General features: G+C 41.9%; 2 protein-coding genes across 7 annotated transcripts in view; one reads left to right on the top strand and one right to left on the bottom strand.

The window, feature by feature from the left end:
• Positions 1-12,249, top strand: part of TAF7L (TATA-box binding protein associated factor 7 like) — a 35,870-nt gene extending 23,621 nt beyond the window's left edge. For all 3 annotated transcript variants that reach the window (XM_060407960.1, XM_042241824.2, XM_060407961.1), the window contains exons 8-14: positions 956-997; positions 1,771-1,915; positions 2,248-2,361; positions 2,799-2,999; positions 3,307-3,419; positions 4,706-4,765; positions 8,763-12,249. In XM_060407960.1, the coding sequence (XP_060263943.1) occupies positions 956-997; positions 1,771-1,915; positions 2,248-2,361; positions 2,799-2,999; positions 3,307-3,419; positions 4,706-4,765; positions 8,763-8,807 (720 nt within the window). In that variant the 3' untranslated portion in view covers positions 8,808-12,249. The remainder of the gene's footprint in view (positions 1-955; positions 998-1,770; positions 1,916-2,247; positions 2,362-2,798; positions 3,000-3,306; positions 3,420-4,705; positions 4,766-8,762) is intronic.
• Positions 12,250-12,979: 730 nt separating this feature from the next.
• The window catches only part of DRP2 (dystrophin related protein 2), a 33,577-nt gene continuing 28,414 nt past the window's right edge, over positions 12,980-18,142 (bottom strand). For 2 of the 4 annotated variants that reach the window (XM_027963070.3, XM_042241695.2), the window contains exons 21-22: positions 17,530-17,650; positions 12,980-17,230 (exon numbers count right to left, since the gene is read on the bottom strand). In XM_027963070.3, the coding sequence (XP_027818871.1) occupies positions 17,106-17,230; positions 17,530-17,650 (246 nt within the window). In that variant the 3' untranslated portion in view covers positions 12,980-17,105. Of the gene's footprint in view, positions 17,651-18,142 lie in introns of all 4 variants that reach the window. The other 2 variants (XM_060407955.1, XM_060407956.1) reach the window with 1 other exon arrangement.

Below are 18,142 nucleotides of genomic sequence, written 5' to 3'. Positions count from 1 at the left end.
CAATGAAGTGTCTGTTCATGCCTTTAGTCCATTTTCTAAATGGATTGTTTTTACTGTTTTTATTGAGTTTTGAGAAGTTCTTTTTTATATTCTAAATACTAGTTTTCTGTCAGATATGTGGTTTGCAGATATTTTCTCCCAGTCTGTAACTTGTCTTTTCAACTTCTTCACAGGGTCTTTCAAAGAGCTAAAGATTTTTATTTGATGAAGTCCAATTTATTGATTTTGTTTTCTTTTAAGGATCTTGTTTCTCATGTCAATTATAAGAACTACTTGTCTAGCCCAAATCCTGAAGATTTCTCCTATTTTTTTAAAAAAAGTTTTACATTTAAGTTTGCAATCTATTTTGGTGTTAATTTTTGTACTTGAAGATTAGTTCAAGATTCTTCTTTTTTTCTCTTTGCATGTCCAAAATCTCCAGCACCATTTGTTAAAAAGGCTGCCCTTTGTCCATTGTATTGCTTCTGCACTTTTGTCAAAAATAAGTTGGGCAAAAAAAAAAAAAAAGTTGGGCATATTTGTGTGAGTTTTTTTCCTGGATTCCCTATTCTGTTCGACTGATCTGTGTGTTGATCACCAGTTCCACAATGTAGCTTTGTAATAAGTCTTGGAATCATGAAGATTGATTTTATTTTTTATTCAAGATTATTATAGCCATTCTAGAGCCTGTACCTTTCCATATACATTTTAGAATAAGTTTGTTTTACAAACTTATTACAGAAAAGGTTGTTTGAATTTTGATAGGAATTGCATTAAACCTATAGATCAATCTGGGAAGAACTGATAGCTTTACTATGTTTAATCTATGAACACAGTTGCTTTGGCTTTATACGGTTAGTCTAGAGCATTTATTGAGTGTCTACTACATAGAAAACTACATTAAGAATGGGTCTAGAGCTCTTTAAACTTTAGTAAAATAGAACAATTTCATTGTTTACTGTCTTTTCTTTCATAGGTTACTGATATCAAACAAATTGAAGAAATAGAGCTTCCTGAGGTAGACAAATCATAATATAACCTCATTGTTTACCTATAGTGGATTTTATTTTGCAGCTTTTAACAAACCCCCAAAACTATCAAGTTTACTTTTGAGCCTTCCTTCTCACCTGTAACCCCCACTCCCATACACATAGACTGAATTTGATTCACTGAAAAATGAAGAATTCATTGTTTAATGTTTGACAACTCCTAGAGTGGAAGATGCAATTTGATCAGTGGTCTTGATATCTTAATCTGCTTCTTTTCTGTGATATTTATTTTAAAAAATTTTCTTGAAAGCCAGAGTTCACTTTTACCAGCAGTTTTTTGCAATTGCTTATTCCCCCTCAAAGTTCTAATTTCTATTTGTGGCACAATGAATTGGTTGCCATGGAGATAATTGTCTAAAACTGGATTTAAGGGAGAATGTGTATAAAAACAGGCTAAGGTCCTGTTTTTATAAGAAACTCTCTAATAAAGATTTGGGAAAGTAGAATCTGGGAATTTGGGTCTTTACACAAAATTATGTCTAAGTAGCAAAATATCATAGTTCTTTGCTAGTAAGGGTCAATGCAAATAATTAATAAGTGAGACTTAAGGGTGGTACTTCTGAGAGAGTCTTTAGGGTTGCAGATTGAAAAGATTAAATGTCTCAAGTAATTGGGAAAAAATAAGCTTGCTGTACAAAAATGTAGACCCTGATCAAAGTTTCATTTATAAATAGCATTGTTTAAAGTAGCAATTTGATTGGATGTATTCTAAGCCTAAATTTTTTAATTCATTTGTGTGTAGGAAAAGGCCATTCCTGCAGAACACAGGGTGTTAAGTGACATTGGTATTCCTCCTTTTCCTGCTGTGGCTCAGCACATTGAATCTCCTGATGTGGAAAAGGAAGTGAAAAGACTGCTATGTTCAGATGCTGAAGCTATCAATGCTCGTATCCTTTTACACAAAATATTTTCTGTGCAGTTTGTTCCACCTCAAATGCACTTGGTGGCAAGCCCTCGTTTCTGGTATTTGTGTGCTGACGTTAATGTACAGAACTTAGAATTGGGGGTAATGTTACTTCCTAGCTAGGAACAGTACATTCACATAATAGAAATCATTCACTTGTGTAATTCAATATAAAACATTTATCCATACTAGGAATCCAGCTACAAGCGGCCTGAAGTTGGACTAAATTAAATAGCACTTTCAGATAGAGAGCCTTTTCCCTTTCAACATTGCCTTCTTTCTTTCTGCCTTTTCCTTGACTTCCTCTCCTTTTAGGGTGGGAGGTCATTGCTGAAGATGAAACCAAGGAAATTGAAAGTCAAGGCTCCATTCCTAGCTATGCAATAGCCTCAGGAATGAGCGACTACAAGCAGGGTCATATCTTACCAGGTACGCTAATAAAGGCAAAGCAGAAGATTCAGAGAGAGCAAGTGTTGACTGTGTGTAGGCCCATTCTCCACAGACTCACAGGCCAATCACACACACACAAAAAATGATGCCTTTGCCCTTCTTGCCTCTTATTGTTCCCTCAAGTTAAGGGGTTTTATATTAGGGTTCTAATATCCCATCCATCACTGCTATTCTAAAATTCCTATGGGCCCTTGGGTTGTCTAAATATTTTGATCATTGAATACATGAGTGAATCTTACAGTGATTTGTATTTTCTGTCCTTGTTTTATAAAGGGAATCATCTTCCTGTGAGACAAATTATTTATGAAATTCATTGGTTGCCCAGTAAACTTGAAGGGGAGTATAATTGCAGCTGGTGTGGGAGTCATTTAAAAAGCTTAAAACGTTTTCACCTTCCTCTTTTTTAAAACCCTTAGAATATTACATGCTTCAGGAGATGCGCAATGATTCTAGCAATAACACTGAGGAGGATGATAAAGAGGAGGAGGAGGAGGAGGAGGAGGACTATTATGATGAAGAGGAGGAAGATTATTATGACGAGGACATAGAAAGGGAGCTAAAGGCTGGGTTCACTGAATATGGCCAGTGTGAGGCAAAGGAGGGAACCAGCTCAATGGGTAAGTTAGAGGGAAAAACAAAAGGGTGGGACAGAGTGGGTGCCAGTACTAAAGACTGACTTTTTTTTTTAATTTTAATTTTTACTTTATTTTACTTTACAATACTGTATTGGTTTTGCCATACATTGACATGAATCCACCACGGGTGTACATGTAAAGACTGACTTTGAACTTGCGTTAGATGCAAAGTTAAGTTTGAGAAATTATTGCTCAAATATGTACTGGAGTTTTAGTTGATTTGGACCTTGGTCCACTAGTTTAGGCCTTGTTTAATAGATAACCTGAGGGTTTTATCTATCTGTGCTAGTCATGGACATTCAGAAGTACACTCAATACACAGAGAAAAAGCTCCATGAGATTCAGCGCAAGGCACAAAGACAGAAGGAGCTCATCAGCAAAGTGGAAAACCTGACACTCAAGGTAAATTCTTGTTGGCGGGTATAAAGGTATCTTACTTTCAAAATCCCATCTCTGTGTTTTCCACTCATCTCATCTCTGTGCAGCATTCTAGTTCATTCATGAACCTGAGCAACTGCTTTAGAAATCCCTGATAAAAGATAGCCATATTTTGTTTTACCTGAGTAATTTTGTTCATCCTATATAAGCATTTGGGGGAAGGGACCAGCAGACTTGAAATAATAATTGCCAATTTTGAACATTTAACAATGTGAAAGGCATACACAGAGCTAAGCATTTTACATGTTTACTATATTTCATCCTGACATCCCTGAAATACAGGCACTGTCACTATTCCCATTTTATAGATAAGAAATTGAAATTCAAAGTTCAGGACTTTGCTAGGGACCACAGTAAGTGGTAGAGCACAGATTGCATCTTATTGCTCTGTATCAAAATGTATTCATTGCAATGAAAGAGAATTAAAGTTAATTTTTAAATTTCATGATGCCTGCTTGAATAAGAATACCATGCTTGAGTTTTATTAATACAAATTAATGCATATTTTATTAATACACATTTCAGCAAAAGGAAAATGTATATCTAGGCCATGTTTCTTCCCCTTTTATAGTGAGGGAAATTCTGAAGCATTCAGGGAATTTCTTGCCAGATTTCTTTTTCTGTAGAGCTTTTGTCATTGAAGGGGAGAAACCTGATACAGAACTGTACTTATTCAGAGTGTTGTCCTTCAGAATAACCAAGTGAGATAATAGATGTGGACATACTTTGAAAGCTACAGATATCGTGATTACTATTGCGTGCAGTATTAGTTAAGAATGATAATATTCTGTCCGGGTGCAGGGGAATGAAAGAGTCAGTAACAAATTCCAGGCCAGCTTTTTAAATGGTTCACCACAGTCAAAGAATTTGTGCTAAGCTAGAGAAAGGTAACATGGAGGCATTCCAACTGTTTGTTTTAGGGCAAGAAAAAAAAAATGCTTTGTAGGGTCAAAAAATCAAATAAAATGGCCCTGTAGTTGGAGAGCATAGTTTTTATACTCTAAATCCTTTTTAAAAATTTTTATTGAAGTATAGTCGATTTACAGTGTTGTGCCAGTCTCTGTTTCATAAAGTGATTCAGTTACTCACATAAAGACAGTCTTCTTCTAAATCCTTTTTAAAAGTCTTTTGTTACAACAGACAGTTGTGTTTTTTTTAATTTATCAAATTATTTGCCAAACTCTTTGTCTTTCTTGGTTCTCTTTTCCTTTGCGACTCAGCATTCGTCATTTATATGATTTGCTTTCCAGAATCATTTACAGTCTGTGCTGGAGCAGCTTAAGTTACAGGAAGAAGAAAAAACTGAGCAGGTAAGAAGTGTGTTTTCACATCAAAGAAAATTGTTTGTTTCATACAATAAATTATTTGATAGAAAGAATCCCCCAGTCTCATTTCTAGCTATTCTTTTCACAGGAATAGTAGTGGCCCAAATCTTCTAAATGAAGGTAGCAGGTTGAAACAAAGTCTTTGTGAAAATTCACCCATTCAGTAGGTATTAAATGCCTACTAAGTGAAAAGCACTGGATGTACACACAGTGTTGAAGAAGACAGATACAATACTTGTCCTAATGGAACGAACAGTCTAGCAGGGAAGATGAACAGTAAACAAATTATAATACAAATAAAAAGGTGCAAATAATAAAGGAGAGCTGTGAAGGAGAGTCAGGGATGTGCTTTGAATAAAGAGAGTCCTGAATTAAATTGGGAGGGGGGATCATAATCAGCCTTTCTGAGGAAGTGATATTTAACCTGAGACCTGAAGGGTAAGTCCAAGCAAAAAGGATATGAAGAACTTCTTGGGTGGAGCATATGCCAGGTCCCACACTGGAAAAGAGCTTGGTCTCTTTGAGGACCTCTGAAGTATTTAAAGCAAGGAAGTGACTCAATGTGAGGTTGGTGAAGTATGTAGAGGCCATATTGTATGGTCCCTTGCAGGCCATGATAAGGAAGATGGGTTTTATTCTTAAGAATGCAGTGGGAAACCTTGGAGAGTTTAAAGCAGGAAAGTGACATTTAATTTAGAAGTTTTAAAGATCCCTTTGATTAATGATATCTGGAGAATGGATTGTGAGAGGACAGGACTAGAAGCTGAGAGGGCAGTTAGGAGGCTGTGTTGTAGTCTAACAAAAGATGATGGTAACTTGAAATAAGGAGGTGGAAATGGAGATAGAATAAATAATTTTCTTTTTTTTTACTGAAGTATAGTTAACTTACAATGTTGTGTCAGTTTCAAGTGTACAGCAAAGTGATTCAGTTATATTTGTGTGTATGTGTGTGTGTGTGTATATCTGTGTGTGTATCCATCCATATATCACGTGCTCAGTCGTATCTGACTCTTTGCGACCCCGTGGACTGTAGCCCACCAGGCTCCTCTGTCCATGGATTTCCCAGGCAAGAATACTGGAGTGGCTTGCCATTTCCTGCTGCATGAGATCTTCTTGACCCAGGGATTGAACCTGAGTCTCTTGAGTCTCCCACACTGCAGGTGGGCTCTACCGCTGGAGTCATCTCTTTTCAGACTCTTTTCCATTATAGGCTATTACAAGATACTGAGTATGGTTCCCTGTGCTATATAGCTGGTCCCTGTTGTTTATCTAGTTTATACATAGTTATATGTATATGGGGTTCCCTGATGGTTCAGTGGTAAGGAATCCACTTGCCAAGCAGGAGATGTGAGTTTGATTCTTGCCTGGGAAATCCCATGGACATTGCAAAAGTCAGACACGATTTAGCTACTAAACAGCAATAAACACGTATGTGTTAATCCCAAACTCCTAATTAATCCCTCCCCACTCTTTCTCCTTTGGTAACCATAACGTTGCTTTCTATGTCTGTGGGTCTATTTTGTTTTCTATATCAGTTCATTTGTACCATTTTTTAGATTCCACGTACAAGCGATATCATATTTGTCTTTCTCTGACTTACTAATACTTCACTTAATATGATAATCTCTAGATCCATCCATGTTGCTGGAAATGGCATTATTTCATTCAGAAAGAATATATATATATTTGTAAATGCAATAAAATGTTTTGTAACTGTTTTATTGGGATATAAATTCATGTGCCATACAATTCACCCATTTAAATTGTACAACTCAGTGACTTTTAGTATGTTCACAGAATTGTGCATTCATCACCACAATCAATTTTACATTTTCATCACCCCCAAAGGAAACTTGTACCCATTAGCAGTCACTTCCCATGTCTTCTGACCCTCCCACACACTCCATACCCATCCCCACCCCCCAGCTCTAGGTAACCACTAATCTTCTTTCCACTACCCTACTTTGCCTATTATGATTATTTAATATAAAAGGAAATATAAAATACATGGTCTTTGTGTTTGGCTTCTTTCACTTGGCATAATGTTTTCAAGGTTAACCATGTTGTGGAATGTATCAGTACTAGATTCTATATTATGGCCAAATAATATTCCATTGTACAAATATACAACATTTTGCTTATCCATCAGTTGACACTTAGGTTGTTTCCACCTTTTGGTTATCACGAATAATGCTGCTGTGAACATTTATATATGAGAGAATATATTTTAAAGTTATAATTGATGGGACTCAGATCTGTTTCTGGGCATTGAAGGAGAAGGGAGCGCTAAGGGCATAGGCTTGATTTCTAACTTGAAAGACCATTATTTAAAGCCCCCAAAGAGTGAGCAGAGTGAAAAGAGAAGAGGGCAGTGTGGGATTAGTGAAGGTCAAGCAGCTGTACAGAAATGTATGCTGCTTAAGAGTAGGATAATGGTTTTAAAGAGAATGGTGGTCTTATTATGAGGATGGACTTAGCATGGGGCTCTTTTTAGTTATTTACTTTTGGCTGCCCCATGCAGTTTGGGGAATCTTAGTTCTCTGACCAGGCATTGAACCTCAGCAGTGAAAGTGCAGAGTCCTAACCACTGGACCACCAGGGAATTCCCTAGCATGGAGCGCTTAAGGTAATGATGCCATTCCCCCATGTCCATCCCCATACCAACAAGGTCAGGAGAATTCTCACATTCTGTATATGCCCTTCCCCTCGGCACATCACTCACCCAAGTACTGCTTATATACAACCATGTGAACAGTTAATGCTACGATTGCTTTAACACCCACTAAACATCTTTATTTTCCTCTATATAAGTAGTTAATATTGGGGAAGTGCTATTTTCAACATAGAACTATTGCTATACTCTTTATTCACTTAGAGTGCTTTGTGTGCTGCGTGCTGAGTTGCTCAGTCATGTCTGACTCTTTGCGACCCCATGGACTGTAGCCCACCAGGCTCCTCTGTCCATAGGGATTCTCTAGGCCAGAACACTGGAGTGGGTAGCCTTTCCCTTCTCCAGGGGATCTTCCCAACCCAGGGATCAAACCCAGGTCTTCCACATGGCAGGTGGATTCTTTACCAGCTGAGCCACAAGGGAAGCCCTTTATGTTAGCTCATTGATTCAACACAGATTTATTGGGTGCATACTTAAAGCTAGGCTCTGCAGGGAACTACAAAATGCTTATGTCACAATCTCTGCCTCCAGTTGGGGAGAAATCCATGAGAGGGATAAGAATTTAAAGGAATGAGAGCTCACATTTGTCCATGGAAATTAGAGAAAACTTCATACAGAGATGGTGTTTAGGGCCTTAAGAGATGGGTAGGTTTTTAATAAGCTTCCCAGGTGGCCCAGTGGTAAAGAATCTGCCTGCCAATGCAAGAGACTGGGTTTCGATCCCTGCGTCGGGAAGATTCCCTGGAGCACAAAATAGCAACCCACTCCAGTATTCTTGCCAGGAAAATCCCATGGACAGAGAAGCCTTTGTGTCCATGTGGTCACAAAGAGTCAGACATGACTGAGCAACTGAGCACACACAGACACAGGGTTTAATAAAGAGATAGAGAAACAAAGGCATTCTGTATGGAAAGTAGCATGCACAATGGCTCAGAGCTGGTGATGCCAGGCTTCAGAGTTGAGATTTAAAAGCTTTTTCACCTGGAGAGTAACTCAGGAAAATTTCTGTGCCAGAAGTAGATAGGAGAAATTGAGGTAGGAAAAGATTAGAGGAAGATGCAAATAATAGAAGGAATGTGAACTTAAAAGTTGATTGGCACTGTTCTTTTTTAACATTTTAAGACTAAGTAAGATAACCTTATAAATGCCAAATGACAGTCTTTCTATTTGGTTTATATAATTCTAGATTCTAGAATTCTATTCTAGAATCTATTCTAGATTCTATTTGGTTTATCTAATTCTAGATCAAGTAATGGGACTTAAGATTTCAGATGAATTTTTCATGTTTTTTTTTTCTCCCTCTGCCTACAGCTCATTTATCTACAGGAAAAACTGAACTATTTCCTGAAGAAGTGAGGAGAGTCTTCAGTCTGGCACCCAGGCCTTCGATTAACCATCAGACCGAAGTCTAGATAGATAAACTGTGCCTGTTTCTTTTCCTTTCATTGCCTTATGCCAAATCATTTGTATTTACTTCTCTGAACCATTTTTTTTTGCTAGTTCTATAGGACCTGAAGACCCAGCTCAACTATGAGACTTGGCTTCTTTTTATAAAGTTTTAAGAATTTATTAAATGCTTCTATACTATGGTGCCATCAGATAATTCGGCCATGCTTGCCAAAGGCAGACAGTCTTAACCTGAAGGCTACATAGCCAGTCTGCATAGATTATAGCTTTTTCTTCTGCTTGTTTCAAATATTTACTGAAACAGAACAAAGTCAAACCATTTCTGCCAAATGCTAGAACCCGCCACAGTGAATTTAAGTGCCTTCTTGGCAGCAGTTGATACTAAGTTGTGAGGTGTCTTTGTTCAAGCATTAGCAGCTGCTTTCCTGCTCAGGGGAAATTTCTTGCTGCCACCATCTTCTTTCCATTGTTAATACTTTTAGAATTGTGCCTGGTTGATATTTGGCAGCTATGGGAATAGTTAGAGCAGAGGTGAAATTCTGAGCTGTTATCCTTATGCCGAGCCTCTTCATCCTAACCCCCACCAGAAAAGGTTAGGAAAAAGCAGACACTTGTGAGTGTTCCCTGGTAGCCCACTGGTTAGGATTCCAGGCTTTCCACTGGCGTGGCCAGGGTTCATTCCCTCGTCTGGGAACTCCTGCAAGCTATATGGCCCAAACCAAAAACAGATGCCTGTGAAAACATCCTTAAAAACCCTGGGCCAGTTCCTTTATTTCTAGCTGTATTAAGATTTTCTAGTCTGTGTTTTTAAGCAATAAAATTATTTAAGTAGACTACTGTCACTTTATTAAAACAGTTCCCTTGAGAAGTACATTCAAATCCAAAAGGAAACTGGTGAGACAAGCAATAAATTCTGCAGTTAGGAAAGGACAGAAGATGCTGTCAGCACTGGGGCATCCTTCTAAAGAGCTCTTAGGATGATTCCTAATGAGATAAGCAAATCGTCTCATATTCACAATACATCACTGGGCTTTTGAGAGAAGGTACAGAGAAGTGATAAAAATGGCAGCTCCAATATTTGCACTGAATTATGTTGTAGTCGAAGGAACACAAAGTTAGAATCCTGGCTCTGCTATCTAACTTTGGCAAGTCCCTACACCTCTTAGAACTTCTGTGTCCTTATGTGGAAATTAAGGGTGATAATGCTTATCACCAAAAGGCAGCTGAAGGTTTTCTGCAAGTAGCCCAGCTTGACCCAGGTCTGGTCTCAGTTGGTCAAGTTGGTGCCACTCTAGGAGATGAGCCCTTAAGCTTTCTCTGCCACTTTTAGTGCTCCCATTCCAAGCTGGAAGTAGTGAGCCAGGGGCAGAGAAGGGGAAGTTAATATGTATGGGTTGGGCCTCTGCAGAAGGGATGAAGACACAAGGAATGCTTGGGGGAAAATGCAGGGGAAAGTGGGACTAAAGGGAAGGAGAAAATGAAGCCAAGCTTAGGAGAGAAGTTAGAGGACAGTTTGAAAACCAAGATGATTTTTTTTTTCAGAAACCCAATTTAAAAGATGAAAGAATAGGGAAAAGAAATTGTCATAGGCAGATGGTGGCGGAAGAGGCAGGATTTGAAAAGAAGGTAGGCCTTTCCAGGTGAAAGATGGCAGAGGACTAGGGAAGAAATGTAAACAGTGCCCTGGGGACATGGCTGGAGAGACTGCGGCCAGAGAGCGTGGCACACACGCCACATGTGGGGCCGTCATGTGGGAGCAGGAGAGCCTTAGTCCGGCCTCTGTCCGATACTGCACCCCAAGAGCAGCCAGAGCTCTGGTGAGAGGCCATGGGGAAGAGAAGACAACAGGCAGGAGCAAATTCATGCATCTGTGGCTCCCTTCTGCTCCCTCCACCACCACATCTCCTCACCCTGGGGAACTGCCTCACCAGTGTCCAATCCCCCCTCAGGCGGCAGCAATAAGCTGCCCTGACTCCTTCCTCGCCGCAGCACACACACGTGATACATCATGAAGTTTTCCTTCTCTACAGCCCAGTGATTCTGACTTTGCCATGTTACAGAAATGCACTGTCCAATACAGTATCCACTAGCCACATGCAGCTTTTGAGCACTTGACCTACGGCTAGGCAAAATTGAGGTGTGTCTTTCCACGTAGGCAAGGCTCAACTGCAGGAAGCCCTAGGCCTTGGCGGAATGCTCCATGAGCCTCCTGAAACCTGGAAAGATAGGCAATCTCATGGGGATTCAGGACACTCAGCTTCCTGTTTGGAGGGAGGCTGTCATGGGGCAGTTTCTCATCTGCCTCCCTCATTCTGGTGAGGCATGGGGTTTTTTTGCCTGCCTCCCTTCTCCCCTGTCCTTGCCCCAGAGGGTTCTGCTGCAAGCCGTAGAGCTGCTTAGCGGAGGTGTGGAGCTGCCACTCAGGAACGCAGTGCGCCGCCACTCCTGTTGCATGCCATCTGGCCCCTTTTGTTTCAGTATCATCCTGTGCAACAGGGACACGGAACAGTTCCCATTTCTGGCCTTGCTTTTACTGTCTCTTCAGTAATAAAGTGCCTGGCTCTATGTGGGTTTCTAGTTTTTTACCAGCTGAATTTGTACCCTGCTTGAAAATTTCTGAAAGTGTAAGTGAAAGTCGCTCAGTCGTGTCTGACTCTTTGCCATCCCATGGAGTGTAACCCACCAGGCTCCTCTGCCCATAGGGATTCAGGCAAGAATACTGGAGTGGGTTGTCATGCCCTTCTTCAGAGGATCTTCCCAACCCACAGATCATAGCCAGGTCGCCCACATTGCAGGCAGATTCTTTACCTTCTGAGCCACCAGAGAAGCCCAAGAATACTGGAGGGGGTAGCCATTCCCTTCTCCAGGGGATCTTCCTGATCCAGTAATCAAACTGGGGTCTCCTATATTGCAGGCAGATTCTTTACCAGCTGAGCTATCAGGGAAGCCCCTGACAATTTCTAAGGCTTATTAAAAAAAAACACACCAATACAGTATACTAACGCATATATATGGAATTTAGAAAGATGGTAACGATAACCCTGTATGCGCGACAGCAAAAGAGACACAGATGTATAGAACAGTCTTTTGGACTCTGTGGGAGAGGGAGAGGGTGGGATGATTTGGGAGAATGGTATTGAAACATCTATAATATCATCTATGAAATGAATCGCCAGTCCAGGTTCGATGCATGATACTGGATGCTTGGGGCTGGTGCACTGGGATGACCCAGAGGGATGGTACAGGGAGGGAGGAGGGAGGGGGGTTCAGGATGGGGAACACGTGTATACCTGTGGCAGATTCATGTTGATGTATGGCAAAACCAATACAATATTGTAAAGTATTTAACCTCCAATTTAAATAAATTTATATTTAAAAAAACAATATAAAATATGTTAGTAATGGTTTTATACTGATTACATGATGAAATGAAAATATTTTGGATATATTGGGCTATTATTAGAATTAATTTCATTTGGGTTTGTTGGGCCTTTTTTTATTATGGCCGCTAGAAAATTTTAAGCTGCATATGTGACTCACACCATATTTTATGTCAGCTTCATTGACAATGAAGTCATAGACTGGTGAGAAAGAAGATTGGTGGTGGGGAAGAGGGACTGACGGGGATTTATTTTGCCAAAAGATGTATTAAAAAAAACTTACCACCAATTCACAGAGACATTTAACACAGACATCCCCTCAAAATATATAACCATAATCTCAGAATAAAGGATACATTTTTCCTGTATCAGGATACATTTTTAAATTGAATATATGTAACTTTATGGAAACTCCCTGCATTGTCCATATTTTTCTCTTACTGCTTTAGGGTGGTGAAAAAGTCCTCAGACTGATGAGGACGATGTTGAAGAACCATTGCTATAGAGAGCTAATTCCCTGAGTAAATAACTAGCTAATTTTTATGGGGCCTTTAGAGGTGACCACTGCAGGTAACAGTGGTGGATGAGGCTCGTGGGGTGTGCCTTTTTTGTCCTGTAGGTGTTGGACTCTTCTGGTGTGTTTTGCAGTGTTCTTGTGGGCTTGTGGCCCCACCCTCTCCTCCCACACGCAAATGAGGAACAACGGAGAGTGTCACAGTCAAAGAGCGTAACCAGAGGAACCAAAGTCAACAAATATGAATTTATTCTTTCAAAGCAGAATTTAAGGGAAAGGGGGAAAAGCACCACGGTGAGTGGCAAAGTTAATCAAATTGTTCCCAGCCCTGTCCTTTCATTCCAAAATTTTCTAGACTAGTATGCCACGGTTTCTGCTTCCCTGAATACCATCCTTGTGACCACCAGCTCTTGTAGCCAGCGAGCAGCATCACAGGCTTCAATCTGGCCTCAAGACTGCCCTAGGGACACCAAAGACATTGAGCAGATGCCCCTCCAAATGTGGCAGCTGTGGGAGGAGATGAAGCCTAGGAGCTTAGCCTTGGCCTTGAACCTTTTGCTCTCCCACAGTCACTGGTGTTTAAAGAACAAGAAGGAGCTGATGTATTCCTTTGTTCTCAGAGTCAGCTTTTGGCAGGAAGGCCCAGAGATAGAGCTGCCCAGCTGAGTAACTAAGTCTCCACAGCCCTAGGGCAAGCCTCCACCTTTCTCCTCCAGAACTATTTGTCTTAGGACAGTTACATTCTTAGTTATCTGTCATTTACATCAACAGAACTTTGATGAGAGTCTTGGCTTGAAATGTTCTCAGAGGCCATGATTCTGTCATTGAGAATGCCTGTTCAAGGAATGTTCTAGCCTGAAGTTGAATATGGAGCCCAGATCCCAAACACACACCGCAAGCATCATGGGTATTCCTTAAAATTTATCCGGAAGGAAATCATCACCCAGGATTGGCCTTGGTTTGACCTCAGGGTTTCCCATTACCATGGCCTGCCAGCCCAGCCCCTAAAGTACGACAAACTCAAGCAAGTTTCTCTACAAGGAAGTATCTCCAAACTTTGGGCCTTGAAGGAAATGGGCATTTGAGGGCCTTGGTTTCAGCCTTTCCATCCTGGAGGGAAGGGTGCATATCCTGGGTTGGACCCTCTCTAGGGAACCATGCAACAAACAGCCGGATGTCCTCCAACCAGTCAGCCTTCCTTAATAATTTCCCAGTCAACCTGACTCCACTCTGCTCTCACTGGAAGCAGAGGCACTCTCCTAATGGCTTTTTGGCCTCTGTCAGATTCTGGCAAGAATATATCACCTATCGATCCTAACTGTTCCCCATACTATATGACCACAACCCCAGCAAACACTCACTTTCCTTACCACTGATGCTAATCCCACAAGTCAGAGGTTTTCATTAGGCCGCCTACCCAGCAACCCCCCTCACCACCCTTCCAGTGCAGGGCCATAAACTACACAGCACCACACACTCTACCTCTAGGAGACAAGCCACACAGCAGACGGCCTAACACACAACACGTCTCAGGAAATCTCACCTTCATCTGAATTCACAGTGCCCAAAGATCTGTTTACTTCACTGTGGGCAAACTGTGCTGCAGTGACTATCACTGGACCCTTGAGCCATATGCTCACCTCAGGCATCAAGGTAAACACAGGACCACAAAGTGTCAGTGACCCTATTACTGAGAATTCAACCCTTGACCTGCTGCTTCAGTCCACCTATAACACAAACCCTACATAACGAGATCTACATCTTCTCTACCGTGACCCACTGCAGTTGTCATAGGCCCTCAAGAGCCCAAGATCTCTCAGGCGGAGTAGAGATTATGGAAAAAGATTTTGCAAAACTTTCCTGGTAAGATTGTTTCATAACATGTGCTTTCTTCAGGCTTAGGCAGGCATATGCCTCAAAGGTCCTGAGCTCTCAGTCCTATAGAAAAGTTCTCCTATCCCTAATGTGCTCAGTTGCTCAGTCATCTGACTCTTTGAACTACAGACCCCGTGGACTGTAGCCCACCAGGCTTCTCTGTCCATGGAATTCTCCAGGAAAGAATACTGGAGTGGGTTGCCATTCCCTTCTCCAGGGTATTTTCCCAACCCAGGGATCGATCCTGGGTCTCCTGTATTGCAGGTGGATTTTTTACTATCTAAGCCACCAGGGAAGCCCCTACCTATAATCTAGGCTCCTACAAATTCAGGTCCCTTGCCAAGCTTGCTAACTGATGTCCAGGCTCTTTGTTTGATGCCTACCTGCCACCTGCTCACTATATATTACCAGTTCTCCTGCCCTGAGACCTCATGAGCAGTAAGGCAATTGTCATGAAAAAGTCTGACACCCTGAACCTGTGGCTAGTGCCCCTTGGTGATTCTAGAAGGAGGCAATCCTAGGTTTCTGGACCAAAGCCACTGCCTTCCATGCCCTGCAGTAGATAAATCTAGTTTCCCAGCAGTTCTACCCACTGGCTACTGCTTGATTATAAGAGAGCACTCCAACCATCTCACACCCTTCTAACCTTTGTGGCAATTTCTACTTTCTTTAAAGCCCTGAGTCAGACTTAGAAATTGGAAGGGGCAAGATGTACTCTGTGTCTTAGCCTGGCTATTTGTTCCTCCCTTTATGCATAGGATGGGTAGAGCTTGGATTTGCTCTTTTTTGGCCCTTGAACCATTATTCAGAGAAGCCCAGAAAAATTCACCCCAGGACCAGGTCTTCAGGGAACAAGATTTGGAATGAATGAAGAGAATAGAGTGACTTCCTGTTAGATTCCTCTGTGGCCACAGGCTTTCTGTTGCTTTGGTCTTGAGGATGGCTCACCTCAAATATGAATGGAGAGACATCCTAAATGAGCAGCTAGGAGGCATCTTATCTGTCCATCCAGAGGCTGGGACTAACAAAGAGCAAAGCAGAACATTAATACTTCAAGAGGTATTAGAATTTAATGTGTGAGTGAGGCTGGGGTAGTACTGATGTACAGTAAATATGAAGGATAGCTAAGTATCTATATAAACTTAGGCAAATCAAGTCAGTTGCAGGATTCTAAGTTATAAAGTTCCTTTTGACAGAAATCTGCCTAAATGAGACCTGACTCTGTTCAAAGTTCCCAAGCCTGCTCCCCCGAAGCTCCCCCCTCCCACTATCTACTCTGAATAGTTTCTGGATAAAGGGATCATGGTATGTGTTGCCTAGGATGAGTTAGATAAAACTGCCTAGGCAGATTTATCCAGAAATCTGCCTAACAAATTTGAGGACTGGGTTCATTTTCCAGAGTTAGAAAGAAAGGTTTTATGCAAAGGAAGGCCCTGCTGTTGTCTGTGCAGAAAGTGGCCAACTTGCTGATCTGAAGCCCGTGGATCCTAGGAAAGGGCTGCTATTCAGGGTGGACTGCTGCATGTGCCTTCTGATTAGCTGAGGGATATCAGCCACCTCATCTGATTCAACTTAAGAGAAAGAAGGGTCACAGCCGTCAAGGGTGTGGGACAGTCAGACTCCTCTGGTCTAGAGGGTGGCTTTCCTTTCCTCACCCAAGGAGAAGGCCCCCTTGCTGAGAAGCTGCCAGCCCTCCCCCGGGGCTGTGAGGGCTGACTCAGAAGAGTTGGTCTCTCAGGATGCTGAGCCTTTCAGGAACGAGGAGGATCTGGGGAAAATATCTAAGCCCTTACATATTTCTTTACTGTTTCCCAAAGTAAGGTGAAAATAGGAACCTGAATGAACTGTTCCCCCTTGAGAAAGGTCTGCCAGGGACTGAGGCAGAAGAAACTGAAGATATTCACAGGGGGAACAATATCTAGGTAGCATCAGGAGGACTAGAGCTATACCCTTGAGCTGAAGTTACATGACATACATTGCCCAGATTTTTCAGGGGTACTTTGGGGGGTGGGAGTGTCTTCAGACTACCCCTTCACCTCCCTTGTGTTGGGTCAGAGAGTAGGGCTAAGTTCTGTGTATTCATAATGCTGGAGCCTTGGGGTCATTAGGTGCCCTCCATCTTCATCATTCCATGGAGAATGGAAAGGGCCCAATGGGAACTGCTTCACAAGGCAACCCATCTGAATGGCTTCCAAGTGCCATCAGCCTGGGCTGCAACAGAAGCATACTGAAGGGACTGACCTCAAACTTGAAGTAAAGGGCACATTTCTAGAATCAGAGGAATGATGCCTCTCCCTCCTCCAGCCCCCCTACCCCCGCCTCGCATACCACCAAATCTCTGCTGCTGCCCGGAGCACAAATTACTCCAGCTGAGGAGAGTGGGGCCACTGGGGACTGGGAAGGTTGGGTGAAGTCTGAGGAAAGCCTTTGGCCAGACCAGGAGAGGACCATGGACTATAGGATGGGGCTCTGGTTCCCTCAAGAGGCCAGCAGTGTGTTGGCAGTCACATCAGAACTTCGTACACTGGGGAAGGCATGGCGGAGCTTCTCCATGATGTCCTCCAAGCAGAGGCTGACATCTTGGGTCTTCAATCCCACATCATCTGAATTGGAAAGAAGACAACTAGAGATCCCCTTATGAGGTTGAGGGGCCAAGGTAGGATGCTGCCTGCTGAAAGATCAACCTGTAGCATGTGTATCTTCCCAGCACGATGCCTAGGTACGCATGAGGTGATCAACATATATTTGTAGAATAAAGAAATGAACGAATCATCAATAATCCAATCATCCCTGACCCTAAGCTCAAAGACACGAGGAGGAACCAGTTCCAGCCCTAGCAGAACCTTGGGCAGGAGACCTGAGGCAAGACAAAGCCATGGAGGAAGGGGTTGCGAGGACTCACCTGCAGCTTCAGTGTCTGGAGTAGTCTGTCCTTTCTCTTGGGGGTGACTGCCTTCTGACTGCTGTGGAGAGGAAGCCAGAGACGAGCCTGCAGAGCCATTGCCATTGGATTCGATAGGTGGCTGGCAAGAGGTAAGGCAGAACTTAAGTGACTTTGCCTTCCTGACCTTACTTTGACAGACTCTTGAGCTTAGAAAGGTCCTTAGAGACCTCATGCCCATCTCTTTACCCTAGGACTTGAAGAAACTTTTGATGGTGCCCCAGTCAGTGGCTTCTCCTTTCAGGAAACTTCTTAGAATATTTAATTACTAAACATCTTCTTCCTTCAACACCAGGTATCAAAGGCTTCCAGTTCTTATAAGGATGGCATTGCCCCCAGAAGATCTCTTGCTTGTCATTTCAGCTATAATTAAACTATTTAGAACCCAATTCTCTCTGGAAATATAGAGTTGCACCCCTGATCCTTAGGTCATGACATAATATCATTTGTTAAGACCTCCAGAAATTGATGCAGAGGTCATCCCTTGGAAGATCTGGTGTGGTATTCCCTGGTATGGATAATGATAACAATAGGTAACACTTATGAAGTGTTTACTAATATTTCTGGCATCATG

This window comes from Ovis aries, chromosome X (genome assembly GCF_016772045.2).
Source record: "Ovis aries strain OAR_USU_Benz2616 breed Rambouillet chromosome X, ARS-UI_Ramb_v3.0, whole genome shotgun sequence".
Lineage (NCBI taxonomy): Eukaryota > Metazoa > Chordata > Mammalia > Artiodactyla > Bovidae > Ovis > Ovis aries.
This window is presented reverse-complemented; position numbering and strand designations above follow the sequence as displayed.